The sequence below is a fragment of the Cryptomeria japonica genome, chromosome 10, assembly GCF_030272615.1.
Source record: "Cryptomeria japonica chromosome 10, Sugi_1.0, whole genome shotgun sequence".
Classification (NCBI taxonomy): Eukaryota; Viridiplantae; Streptophyta; class Pinopsida; order Cupressales; family Cupressaceae; genus Cryptomeria; species Cryptomeria japonica.
In genome coordinates this window covers 119,342,917-119,358,112 of record NC_081414.1, presented here as the reverse complement: position 1 = coordinate 119,358,112, position 15,196 = coordinate 119,342,917, and the positions used below count along the sequence as shown (strand labels likewise).

The 15,196-nt window shown below is 34.9% G+C and overlaps 1 protein-coding gene across 10 annotated transcripts in view; it reads right to left on the bottom strand.

The window, feature by feature from the left end:
- Nucleotides 1-15,196, bottom strand: part of LOC131072628 (protein argonaute 1) — a 62,067-nt gene that overhangs the window by 6,377 nt on the left and 40,494 nt on the right. For all 10 annotated transcript variants that reach the window (XM_058008856.2, XM_058008861.2, XM_058008860.2 and 7 more), the window contains 5 exons: nt 11,105-11,227; nt 10,766-10,925; nt 10,534-10,655; nt 10,306-10,443; nt 10,044-10,186 (listed from right to left, as the gene is read on the bottom strand). In XM_058008856.2, coding sequence (XP_057864839.2) covers nt 10,044-10,186; nt 10,306-10,443; nt 10,534-10,655; nt 10,766-10,925; nt 11,105-11,227 — 686 coding nt within the window. The remainder of the gene's footprint in view (nt 1-10,043; nt 10,187-10,305; nt 10,444-10,533; nt 10,656-10,765; nt 10,926-11,104; nt 11,228-15,196) is intronic.

Here is a 15,196-nt window from a genome sequence, read left to right as displayed (position 1 = left end):
AAGTTGTCCAAAACATGTGTGACAACCAATAAATCAACCACTCTGCAATTCCTTGAATTTTTCATTATGGTGTGTTAACAAACTTCAGTTGCATGAATGACCCCAAACGCATGTATGGAGGTTAGAATTTGTTGAATGTCAAAAGGGGAGAAGGATTCCCACAAGTCACACCCAGAAGCAAGTTAACACAGCATATACATGAAAGAAAGCCACAAAACATACACTTACAATTAAGGTAAGAAAACATATACAACATGCATAAGTTGTAGGAAGGCAAGAATGATAATTTCAATTCATTCTAAGGCCAATGGCCAAACTTATAGTTGCAGAAATGCAAGAAATGTACAAGTCTTCAAGAGAAGCGAAAGAGCATAAGAATAGCTCAAGCCAGCAAGGAGAGAACTCTTTACAATGAGGCTTAACAGCCTATATATAGAGAACTAGTTGCAAAGAAGAGACCCATGGTCAAGGAGGGGAACCCTTGACTTTGGCATGCACAGAGGAGGAATGTAAGTCAGGGGCCTGAAATGGTGTACATGCAAACAACCCGCCCACACTCTGACAAAGCAATCCCAAGAAGATAAGTACTTCAAAAAGGTGTATTGCCTCACATTTCAAAGTCAGAGCATGCAGTCCTGACATGAAGGTAATCAAGTAACCATAAATAAGTATGGCCTTGTACGCCACTTGATGGCAATCCTATAAAAAGCATTTAATGCGTCCTTGTAGTTCCATGAAAAAAAGTAGACAAGTTGCAAGGGTTGGTGGAGCATTAAAGAGCCTTGAGTGCTGATCATGTCATTTGGAAGTGTCACAAGTCGTCGTAAGTTGGAAGTCGAGCCCTACCGCAAGGGGAAAGACTTGGAAACCTAGGATTCCGAGGTCATGAAGGCAAAGACTTGGGAGACCTAGAATTCGGAGATTCTGAGGACATAAGGCATAGACTTGGGAAACCTAAGATTTTGGTATTCGGGGGTCATGAAGGCAACGACTTGGTAAACCTAGTATTCCGAGGTCATGAAGGGAAAGAATTGGGAAACCTAGAATTCCAAGATTCCAGGGTCATGAAGGCAAAGACTTGGGAAACTTGGGATTCCGGGGTCATGAAGGGAAAGACTTGGTAAATTTGGTACTCAACAAGACAACACTACTTCATGATCATTGGCTTTGTCCTCGATCAACTAGGACAACGCTGGTCCATGGAACATATCTCTGATCGATTCTCACTGATGGACCAAGGGTGTCATAAAATGACAACGGATACTTAATAGTTAGATTAAATATTATAATAATAGTTAGATAATTTCAACATAACTTTGCCATATAAAAAGATAAGAGGTAAATAATAAAAAAATTAACATACAAATGCTAATTTATAATTGTAGGTTAGTTAATAGTTAGATTAAATATCACATTAATAGTTAGCTGATTTATATCACATTAATAGTTGATCATTGGCTTTGTCCTCGATCAACTACGACAACGCTGGTCCATGAAACATATCTCTGATCGATTCTCACTGATGGACCAAGGGTGTCATAAAATGACAACGGATACTTAATAGTTAGATTATATATTATAATAATAGTTAGATAATTTCAACGTTACTTTGCCATATAAAAAGATAAGAGGTAAATAATAAATAAAATAACATACAAATGCTAATTTATAATTGTAGGTTAGTTAATAGTTAGATTAAATATCACATTAATAGTTGGCTGATTTTAACGTTACTTTGTCGTATAAAAAGACAATTGTATTTATGAGAAAAATTAGAGGTTTTATAAGCCATTGCATTGTAATGAAAAATCAACTTGAAAATCCCAAATTCATTATAACATTATTTGCATACTATATTGATTCAATTGCTTTTGTACACCAAAGGAGGGATTTGGTTCTCATGGCATAGGAGGGATATTGACAATTTCAAAGGGAAGTGAACTCTTGGAGGAGAGTTGTTCTCTCAGAGGAGGGATTTTGACACACTTGGAAGAGTTGTGGACTCTCGAAGGAGAGTTATTATCTCATTGTGCAAAGAAGATGGGATGACGTTCCTTCATTGCTATTCCAAAAAAGCATTTTTTATCTTCCCATCGAAATAGCCAAAATGGTGCTTTCTAGCTTATGTTGTGTACCAATGTCTACCATTATAAATGAAGCAAATTAGTCAACCTACTAATTTACAATGTATGAGATAATAAGTGCTACCTAAATCGATTAAATATATGTTACCCTTTGCTTTTTTCGAATTCCCCTTACCTTGAGAATTTGAGAAGCAAGAATACCAAATAAGTCATGACAAACATGTTTACAAGGCTCGTACTTGGCAAGTTGATTTTTTAATCAAAGTCAACCGTAAAACTCCACAAGGACTCAATAATTGAAAAAAAATAAAATATAAAGATTTTTTAAACATTTTGAATGCTTTCATCATTCAATAAATCACCTCTAAAAACATAATAAACTATTCAATCGGAAGGTACATTGATCATGTAAACAACATAGTAAAAAAGTGTATTTGAGTTGAAGGAAACAACATTTTTAAATATAAAAATATTATCAAGTGTACAAACCCATGGATAATGATATCCACAACATCAACAAGATCGACATCATAAATCATGTCAAGTAGTCATAAACTATGGTAGAGAGGAGCCTATATCACTTGCCCAACATCACTGGCTCTATGAGAGTTGGAGCATGACTCGATATAAAGATTGATTTGACAAGCCAAAAGTAGGACAAGATTCAACAGGCAACACTCCAATTGCAATATAGAGCAAAGGCCCCCCCACCAAGGCCATATTTAGCCCTTTGAGACCACACAAACCTTCATAGTGCATGTTGTTTTTCAAAATAAGCTTCAAGAGTCCAAACTCCAAAATTCACAAAACGCAAGTGTCTCGATACCATTGAGCTTTTTCTCAAAAGGATCGTATTTTAGCTTTAAGTGTTCTTGTTTTGTCCTTGTTTGAGCTAGTGAATGAAATATAGATCCTTTTTAAGGTTTTCAGTTTTACTTTTTTTGCTTTTCCATCTATATTCTAATAGCCAAGTCTGCAACTCAAGACTCAACGAGTCTAAACAAACTCAACAAGGATCAGGTCCAAGCCTCTAGAACTCAGTCAACTCTCCTTGCCTTACAACTCACCGATTCTAGCAAATTTTAAACAAATCTTATAGCACCAATGACGAGATGTTTGCTTGATGGATGGGCCAAAATTCCCTAATATCCAATATATGTACGAATAGAATAAACCTTTGAGGTAGGGCAACACCATAGAATGCTTATGGAAGGAGCCACCCCAAGCTATATTGCCAAGAGATATCAAACACAAAAAATACTTTGCATATCCTTACAATTATACTCACCTCTTAAAATAATAATGGAGAGGTAAACCACTAAACTTGATGATGTAGGTGGCCTACCCATTACCTAATTAATTAATTATTCAAGCAATCCATATGACCCAAAATAACTAACTCAAGAGATTTGTGTCGAATGAGCATGTCCATCCACCTATATACATTAAAACATCATATCCTTGGGTACTGTTGTCACAAAAGTTTGCACCCTTGCTGAACTATCAACTCAGCAACCTCGGGAAACATGGAAACAACCCCAAAAGTGTGGGACCTTGCGCAATGGGGTTGAATATACGAAGAAGTCCACTTCCTTCTCAACCCTAGTGCAAGTGTTGAACCAACTCAACACTCCAAATTGTACTTCTAAACATATCCTAATAGCTGGCAGCAGAAAATGAGAGAAGGAAATGCTAAAAATGAAAGGAGGTGATGCACCAAGATAATAGATCTTCCTCTCCACACCCCGAAATGACACAAAGAATCAATTGAAATACCCTAGCTTCAATTGCATGAATGACCCCAAACGCATGTATGGAGGTTAGTATTTGTTGGATGTCAAAAGGGGAGAAGGTTTCCCACAAGTCACACCTAGAAACAAGTTAACACAAGATATACATGAGAGAATCTCCGGAGAAGACCACTTCCTTCTCAACCCAAATGCAGGTGTTGAACCAACTCAACACTCCAAATTGTACTTATAAACATATCCTAATAGCTTGCAACGGAAAATGAGAGAAGGAAAAGATCTAAATGAAAGGAGGTGATGCACCAAGATAATAGATGTTCCTCTCCCCACCACGAAATGACACAAAGAATCAATTGAAATACCCTAGCTTCAATTGCATGAATGACCCCAAACAAATGTATGGAGGTTAGGATTTGTTGAATGTCAAAAGGGGAGAAGGTTTCCCACAAGTCACACCTAGAAACAAATTAGCATAGGATATACATGAGAGAAAGCCACAAAACATACACTTATAATGAAGGTAAGGAATCATACACAACATACATAAGTTGTAGGAAGGTAAGAAAGATAATTTCAATTCATTTTCAGGCCAATGGCCAAACATACAATTGCAAAAATGCAAGAAAATATACAAATCTTCAAAAGAAGTGAAAGAGCAGAGAGTAGCTAAAGCTAGCAAGGAGAGAAACCTTTACAATGAGGCTTAACAACTATATATAGCAAATAGGTTGTACAGAAGAGACCAATGGTCAAGGAGAGGAAGCCTTGACCCTGGCGTGCACAAAGAAATGTCAGTCACGGAAGGTAGGGAGGTGCACAGACCTAACATAGTGTGTTTGCAAGCAACTTGGCCATACCTTGACAAGGCAATCCCAAGAAGAAAAGTACTTCTAAAAGGTGAATTAACTAGCACTCCCAAGTCAAAGCATGCAGTCTTGACATGAAAGCCATCAAGTAAACATAAATAAGCATGGCCCTGGACTCCACCTGATGGCAACACTACAAAAAGCATTAAATGTGCCCTTGTAGCTCCATGAATGAAAGTAGACAACAAGTCGCAAGGATTTGTAGAGCACTAAGAGCCTTGAATGTTGATCACATCATCTAGAAAAGGCTTGCAAACTGGAGATTTCAGGATTCTAGGTTCAAGGAGGAAAAGGCTTGGAAAATAGGAATTTCAGGATTTCGAGTTCAAGGAGGAAAAAGCTTGGAAACTAAGAATTCTAGGATTTCGAGATTTCGGGTTCAAGGAAAAAGCTTGGAAACTGGGAATTCGAGGATTTCAGGTTCAAGAAGGAAACTGCTTGGAAACTAGGAATTTCGGGATTTCGAGATTACGAGTTCAAGGAGGAAAAGCTTGGAAATTGGGAATTCTAGGATTTCGAGATTCCGAGTTCAAGAAGTAAACAGCTTGGGAATTGGGAATTTCAGGATTCCGAGATTCCGAGTTCAAGAAGGAAACGACTTGGGAACTGGGAATTTTAAGAATCCGAGATTCCAAGTTCAAGAAGGAAAAAGACAACACTTAGCACTCCATGATTCCATTGGCTTTGTTCTTGATCAACTGGAGCAGCGTTGGTCCATGGAACATATCTCTGATCAGTTCTCATTGATGGACCAAGGAGCTCATAAAATGACAACAGGGACATGGCATGCCATCTCTCCTTGACATATTCCATCCCTGAATCATGAGAAGTAGCCAAATAGTAAGATTTTTGTAAGGCATTACAAATATCAAACCATACTTTACCATTTTTGTTTGATAGTACCTAGATACAAACCTTGATCCACATGTTGGTGTACCACTCTAACTCCAAGCATTGCATAGTAACACCTCTTCTACCTCAAAGAGTCAACTTCAACAATGCCACATTGTTTTTGTCACTATTTTGATTCCATGCAAATCTATGATGATTGTGCAAATTCCATGTAGTACTATGCATCCATGATTGTTACCTCACAATAATGCCAATGTCTATTATATATTGCACCATTTGCTATCTCCAAATATTATATGGATCCTTCACCCTCTTTGCCACTTGTTTTGTTGGCTCGTAAGAAAAACGTATTTTTTTTCCTTTTCCATTAAACCTTGCTTCTCATGTTCTTTGTCTATTTCTTTATGCTTTTTGTAGTCGACTCTTGGAATTTTTTCTTTATCTTATACTACACATTGATAGTTATTGTCCAAGAAGAACATCTAACCCATCCATATCCAAAGCATAAAATTTGAATACAAAACATGTGTCCACGTAGAGCTCCAAATCCTCCAGAAGTTGAATAGCATTACCCACTATTTGATTATCCTCGATTTTCTATGCTTGTATTTGTAGTTGTTTGGCTGATTCCATGTTGATAAAATTATACTCTTTGCTCGAGTTTACAAAAGCAACAACATTTGCCTTTTGAATACATCCACGAAATTTAAGGATTGAATCTTAATTCCACGTTCGAGCTTAAATGAATGTAATTTTATCATCCTTCTCTACATCATCCATTTCATTTTCATCCCTTTTTATGTTTGTTCCTCATACTCATCCTTATCCACTATTGTTTACATTTGTTACCCAAATATATAATTAAAGTTGTCCAATTTCTCCCTCGAAAGGTATAAAAAACAATAATCACCTCCATGTAAGAGCTGCTCATCAAATGACTATGAGATTGCTCTACAAAATAAGCCCCCCTTTTGAATTGGAACCACCCTTCTCCACCATTACCATTTCGATCAAACATAGGTACCTCCATTAAAAGGACATCTAAAAAAGTTCTTTCAATAGATCACCCTTTCTACCACTCATCAATGACCAAGCTTTCAGCAAAACTAATTCCAAAATGAGAGGTGTCCCAAAATCCTAAAATGCAAAAATCCAAACCCCAAATGAATTTTGCTGAGCCTTTCAAAGTGCAAATAGATCAAAAAAAACCACAAATTCTAGCATGTAGAACAAATTAATGAATAAACACTAAAATCATAATAGCTCACTCAATATTGATCACCAAAAGCTGAAAATTGGAGTGTAGATTCATTGAATCATTCACCCACTTCAATAAAACGAACTGCTAAAAAGTTCAACAATTAGTAAGGTATAGGTAAATCTTCAAAATTACGGTTTGAGGTCCACACATTAAAACTCTCCATAGCGATCGAATTATTAAACCATCAAGAAGAAAATATACTAGATTGGAATTACCACCAGCAGGAAGGCTAAAATGAAATTTTGACGAGGCTTCAAAAGGTAACCCAAGAGAATAAGGGGCAAGATTTATTATTCGAAATGGTAGGGGTGTAGTCATACAAGCTGGATCAATAAAGCTCCCAAGAGGAACAAACAATGAGGCCAAATTTGCAACCCTATAGAAAGGAATAAAATGGCGTATGGACAACAACATCAAATGCATAGATGGGGATCCAGTGATCATTATAAATCCAATAGCCAAAAAGAATGCACCTAGTTGGAAATTATCAGCATGGGTAGACAAAATATATATGTTTCTGGAGCAGATGGAAGATTACTCTATATCACATATCTACAAAGAAGCTAACATAGCAAATTTATTATTTATAAATGTGATACATCATAAATCCAATAGCCAAAAAGAATGCACCTAGTTGGAAATTATCAGCATGGGTAGACAAAATATATATGTTTCTGGAGCAGATGGAAGATTACTCTATATCACATATCTACAAAGAAGCTAACATAGCAAATTTATTATTTATAAATGTGATACATCATACAAGGGATACAATCATTTCGAACATCAAAACTGCATGGCATACTATAGGAGATCATTGCTACAAAAGCAGCAATTGGAGGAAATTAGATAACCAAGATTACATTCAAAATATTAAAGATAAACACATGATTAATAAAGGGAACTACCCCCCTATGTAGTATTAACTTAAAAATAAATTAATCAATTAATTAAAAAATATTGAACTCTAAATAGACTATTTTAAATATCTAATATTATATTTAAATATTAAGAATATAAACTTAAAATATGAAATTTTAATATAATATTGTATTAATAAATTAAAAATATTGACCTTTGAATATAATTGTATGAAATATTTAAATATTAAAGTTTAATTCTAAGGATTAGCACTATTAATCGCGGGAGAGAAGGTAAGGCAAACATGAGTTTCCAATCTGTCCTAGATTCAAGAGGGGAACTTCCTCAAAGAAACATCAATGATGAGAGGAAGCCTACACCTAGACTGGGGTGACAGCTACCTACTACAACAATCCATTTGGATGCCTTGTCATTAATTAAGGCACGAGCTTTTTAATTTTAAAATAAAATTTGCAGGGTGTGTTTGGGAAGGGCTCCCAACTGTTTTTGGATTTTTTACAGCTGAGTTTAGGTTCATCCAAAACAAACCTATAGTAATTTGAATGTCATATCTGTCCCAAACCCTAATAAGTGCAAAAAAAGTCTTAGAAAGGCTTTTTTTCATATATTTTACATTAAAAAATAAATACTGCACCTTTTTATTCATACAAAAATGAGACAAATTTCAACAATTTTTCAATGATTCTTTGAAGTCCACCAAATTCCAAACTTAATGGCTAAAATTCAACGAACCTTGTGACTTAGAAATAAACACTTAACATCATATTGATCTTTCGCAGAAATAAACACTTAACATCATATTGATCTTTCGCAAGACCTTTATGATTCTTTAGAAAAATATTCCAAGTAGGCATTATATCTACATAAGGTGAAAAACTAAGAAACCGAATAGCCCAAGAATGTCTTCAATTATCTAAAACAAACATTGGCAACCAGGGCAAAATGCTTCCAGAAAGCATCCATCAACATTAGTAGAAAACATATCATTAGTTACTTAGCCTGGGTACGTGTACCCAGCTGCCCTAAAACAAATATTAAAATGGAGGCAAGAACAAAGAAAGAAAACTTGTGTTACACAAGGATGCATCCCCACACCTCAAACCCGTCCCCATTCCCTAAGGCATTTTGGGGACGGGAGAACTCTTGGGGACGTCCCCTAGCTGTCCCCCCAACTCAGAAATTTCGGAAACATCCCAAAATGTTCCTAAAAGTGGCAACGACCAGGCATCACCTGACGAAAAGCAATTTTTTATAAAGTTTCAAAAAGAAATCGTTCGTAACATTAAAAATGGCTGTTAAATATATCACAACGACACTATAACAGCAGTATAACATGACAACATCATAAAATCAGCAATAAAAATATCATCACAGCATTATAAAAGCAATTAAATTAATCATGACAGCAGTTACAGCAACAACTGTAGAATAACAGCAATAAATACATCATGATTTAAATTCATAATTAATGATATAAGTTATATAAGAGTTAACACTAACAGTAACAATTTGGACTTTTAATTTCACTGTTCAAACTTCAAAATTCCCGATATGGTGTTCGAGTCAATTATTATTGTCAGTTGAAAGAGAGATTAAAGGTTGCATTTGACATGCTTTGGTACAGTATGGTATTTTGCGAGAAGTACAAACTAAAAATTTCCTTTAACAAATTTCAAACAATTATTTCAACAATGCAGTTCGCATGCAGACTTCTACAGACATCATTTTACATCATTTTAACAATGCCACGTTATATTGCTGCTATTGAACTGCTATTCATTAACTTGTAGAAATCTCTCTCTATATATAAATATAATGTTTGTATATATATGTATATATAACTAGCATACCTATCTTTAGAGAAATATAGGTTAAGTACCCTGAAGATATCATATTTGTTCATTATTCCACTTTTAAAAAAATATAATATTATTATATTTTTGTTCAAATAATGACCAAAGCAAAAAATCAGCAAATCATCATTACAAAGATATCATATTTGTAATCTATACCAGATGTTATCTATACTCACTTTCATATGTATCTCAATTCCTTTGACATTGTAAATGACCTGTCTAAAGTTTAAACTACATTCACAATAGAACTGAGCATTATCATCAAGCACCAATGCCTTCACAGCAAACACGTCACCTTTCTTATTCTGAACAACAGTTTCCACAAGAAAATAATTTTATCAAATACGTTATAGATTCAAGAAGGCTCTTTCAAAATAAATGACACGGGATTTCCAGCTCATAGTCAAATGTAATAGTTGCAGTTAAACCATTGCTGAGTATTAACAATAAATATAGAACATTATTAAACTAATTTGGTATGGATAAGCAAATACTTGAAACATCCTCCTGTTTGTTTGCGGCCCTGCTCGTCCTCTTTCTCCCAGTATAGATCTTCAAATATTTCCGACCCTCGTTTTTGTGTGCGAACTATTGCTTCATACTTAGAGAAGGATGGCCAATCCATACTTGCAGCAATCTTTTGACATTATTGACATGAAATAACTTTCCCGTTAGAAGTTCTTTGGGCTATCACTAAATTAAGTTTTAGACAACACTTCATTATGAGAAAATAAAATTTGTGATGCAGATACTTACAGATAAAATTGATGGACCACTATCATCTCCAACCCTTGAATGTGAGATGTCAGCACCAATGATTAACGATGGTACTTCTGATATGAGAGGTAAAGTTTTCCTCTCCTCATCAACCAATAGTGAATTTTGTCCACCAAGCTGTTTAAAAAGAAACGTCAAATCATTCCAAATTAAGACCAAAGATGCTATTAAGATACAAAAATTATTTGTTTCTGATGGAACACCCACCTTCGCATTTATTTTTAATATAACATTGGCAATGTATTCAGGTTTACATTTTTTCACATGTTCCGCCAAGCAACACTGGGTCCAAATGCCCAATTCCAATTCACAAAGCTTCTTTACAGAAGCTACAGTTGATGCCAAAAATAAATCAGTATCGAGTTCCATTGTGACAAACCATTTTGCATTTGGTGATTAAAAAAAAAGATCTAAATCTTGAAGAAATTACATTACAAACCATATAGATGCTTGTTGTCTGTTTGGGGCATAATGCACACAAGCAGTTCAAGAGGACTCTTGTTTTTATCCATACAAACCCGCATCTGATGTCGTACCACACCGTCAACATTGCGATTTGGCTCGTCGGCATATGGTGCTGACATCTCAGGATTCATAGGCTGCAGACACAATTCAAGTACCATGATAAAATTTAACCTCAATGACAATACCCAATACACATTCAATGCCAAAGGTTGGCTCAAGCTGTGCAAAAAACAGCCACTTCTACAGAGATTAAAATACATTGTATACGGTTCATATGTATATGTGGTATAAAATCATGCCAACGTTGACTTACCACACCATATTGCTTGCAAAGGTCAGGTAGTTTTTCACAAAATGTTTGAACTGCTCCACGGGGAAGACCTTGAGCAAAGTTTACCAATGACCAATGAGAAATTTTTGTGCCCTTAAATATCCTCTGTGATACCAAAAAATAAGCCAAATCAGATATAAAATATGAATGACAGAGCCCGCTTAAACAGATAAATCATTACTAACATTTAAAATATTTTATCATTCCACTTTGCATTTGAAAATACTTCTCCATTGGCGTTCACAGCAATGCAAGATAATAAAAAACATGTATTCATCCTCAACTTCAATGATATCAAAGTCTAATTCCCAAATTAGATTTTTCACACTCAATAATCAGATTTCAAGAAATAGGTTATTTTCACCTATGTTAGTTTTCTGCAATAGCCATAAAGATTTTTCACCCTCTATGCTTGGTCTTACAAAATATGAAGAACCGATCCTGTACTTTCTTGGGTAAAAATGTAAATACTTGACAAAACTGAAGTACCACTTCCACTGTATTAATATCTTAAATATAAAACTGAAGTACCACTTCCACTTTCATATCTTAAATATTAATATTTATATTATTTAGTAATATCTCATATTTCATTTATTATTGAAGTCAATAACTATAAAAGGCAGCGCTTGGTATAAAAGACGGTGATTAGTATCAAGACTTAACGATCGATGCATATAGAATGAATAGAATACTGATCAAACATTAAACAATATTTGACTAACAAACTGAAAATATAAATCAGTATTTTAACAGCCACAAGTTGACTATTCAACAGCCACGATTTGCCAGATAAACAAATCAGTTAATTGTGAAGTGGCACCAGTTTAGGAAGAGACTAGTCTCTTGGAAAACCACATACTAAGTCAGAAACGGCAAGGTAATAAAATACGATTAGTCAGTAGCAAATCTGATATTAAAGGTTGTGGTTATAGTTAGTAATAACTTTCTAAATAAGTGTGATTAAGAATTAACGGAGAGTTGCATTTGTATGAAGAGATACATTCCTTCAAAGGATTGTTGCTGTTTGAATAAGTATAAGATATCATCTGTGATAAAGGAGGAAGGGGGGGAATTGTTGTCAGGCACAGCACCATTATTTACATACCACCAAGGAACGAACAGACACAGTAGTTATTACCATCACTATAGGTGACAAGAAGAAGACCGACAGAATAAGTATACAGTTATATCAGACAGAGTAGAAAGATATTTCATAGGTTACAGACATATCAGAAACAGCAGGAAGGTATTACACAGTATACGATCATTGCATAACTCCTACCCTAATATCAATACATAACAAAGATATTGCACCATATCAATTTGGTAAGGATTTTAGATATTACAAATTCTGAACATCATATACACTGTACCGAATAAAGTTGCAGAATATATATATATATATATATATTGTTCCAAATGTCAATTACGTCAAGTTAAAAAATAGATATATTCATATAGCGGATTGTGACTTATAATTCTTATTATAAGTGGTATTTATTATTATCTATTTCAAGGTTGGTATCAATTACTAAAAAAAAGTAATCACGTGTGAATAAAATGCTAGTTAATTGTCTCCACTCCCTAAGAAATTAAATAGGGGACATTACAGACTTGGTTCGTCTCAGTCTCAGCCTTCCTAAGGACAAAAAACCCTCTTGGAGAAGATTGGCTCTAGCAGCGAATGATCTATCCTAGAGAGATATTGTTCAGGTATTTCACAATGCATTCAAAGATTGAGGTTTTCTAATTTGTGAGCTATTCTCTTGAAGAAGGTGCAAACAAGTTACAAATTAAATAAGTGTTTGCTGATATTCAGAAGAAGAGGATGCCATTCCAGAAGTTTCCTTTTTAGGGTGCTAGAGATTTATGAACATTGAAGATCATCTCCTGTTGGTTTTGGACGCCTAAATTGGAAGCATTATTTTTTACTTGTTATGCCAAGGAATTAGTGCTTTGCCTTGGGCAATTTTGAAATATAAACTGGATACCATACTGCAGTTAAGGTGAAGAAGGAAGAATGTGGGCTTTCCTTACCACCTTGGTTATCTTGTATGTGGGGTTTGCTTCTGTGTGGCAAAAAGGATATAAGCAGTGATGACTTGCTTTAAGGACATAAGCATATTGGAGGGTTTGGGTGTGTCAAAAAATTCTTCCAGATGTGGTATTCTGTCTTTATTTCCCTTGCTCATTAGTTCTGAATTGAAAAGGATTTGAGAAGTTGCAGAGTATACAGTGCATGCTAACCAGTTTGCCCTAGTCTTTGGAGTCTATGAGCTGAGCATATCTTGCAATGCAGTTAGGAATTGAAGATTGGTAAGCTACAGCAATAAGGAAAGCTCTGTTCGAATCTTTTGGAGGCATTTTTTCAGTCTGCAACATCATTATTTTGACTGCTAAAGACATAGGTAAACTCACTAAAACCTCTGTAGACATGAACAGCGTATTTGCTCATTGATAATAGGCATATTGTTAATATTTTAATATCTGATGTAAACTTCTGTCATTCTAATGTTCAATCAGCAATCTGATAATGGATAAATATCTTCAAAACTTGATTGTGTTTTGAGTTTTCCTTTGTCTAAGCAAAGTGGAAAGTTTACAAGGGATTTGTATTTATAAGCTTAATTGCAAATGATACAACAAACAAATAAACAAACATCATCATCTTGAAAATCTGAAACCACTCACAAGAAGATAATGAATAAAAATCTTCCAAAATTGAATGTTTTTGAGTTTTCGTTTGCCTCAGCAAAGTGGCAAGTTCACAAAGGGATTTCTGTTTATAAGTTTAATTGCAAATGATGCAACAAACAAACAAACAAACATCCTCATCTTGAAAAACTGAAACCACTCACAAGAAGAATATCTGCAAACTGCTTGTTAAAATGACATGAAAAAGAGTGCAATCAGTAAAGTTGCCAACTGTTTGACAATATACCTTCATATTTGGGTGGGACAAAGAAGTGCAAAAAATTGGTGCAATGTCCCTTTTAGGGATATTCTATATTTTGACCTAAAAATCGCAAAGTTCAATTAAAATAAGAGATATAATACAATTAAGAGTATACATTTACCATTTCAAATGTCTTTAACAAAATTAATTCTGATTTAGGTCCTGCAATCATGTTAGTCAACACTTGAGACCAACTATTTTCATATGGGTTAGAAATCCATTAATGTATAATTGCTAATATTATCAATAGCACTATATATATATATATATATATATATATATATATATATATATATATATATATATATATATATATATATATATATATATATATATATATATATATATATATCTGTTTCTGCACATCACTGTCTGCATAACTTCTTCAGCATCTTTATGATTATTTCCATACAGTTCACGCACACACACACAGAGCAAATGTATACCAGACCATTATATTCTGCAGTTACTTCATATAATATATATATCCTCATACATTCTGAGTGTTTTCCATGCTGTGATAGAAGGAAGAGGGTTTGCAAGAGGGATATGGTGACGAGGCATTCCTCTATGGTACGCCACATCTATGAGGGGACCAGATGGTCCCATGAGGCCAAGGGATACAATGGGTACTACCCCTGGGCCTAGAGGAGATGGTTTTCAGGACACCCTGTTGCAACCTCTCTCTCCTATCATGATGCATAAGTACAGGGGGGACCAATCATAAAGGGAAGGAGAAGGTTGGCAAGATGAAGGGATAACGGAAAGGGGGCACCTCACTGGGTAAGCCACCCCATATGGATGGCATGGGCCACATGAGGCCAAGAGGGATGGTATATCCACTCATGGGCCCAGGGTAGAGGGTCTGAAACACCCCCATTGAGGTTCACTTGAGCCTCTTAAGACATTTAGAGTATTTAATGGATGAATCACAAATTCTGTTGCTGATTTTGATCTAAATATATATAAATCATTTCTTAATAATGCTGCTGTGAATTCACTAATCTGATCTCTATTCTGCTAATCTGATTATTGTTCTCCTATGATTTCACAAATCTGATTTCCAAGATTATTTTTGTAAGAAGTTTCTAATCTGCTGCAGGTATTCAAATGGG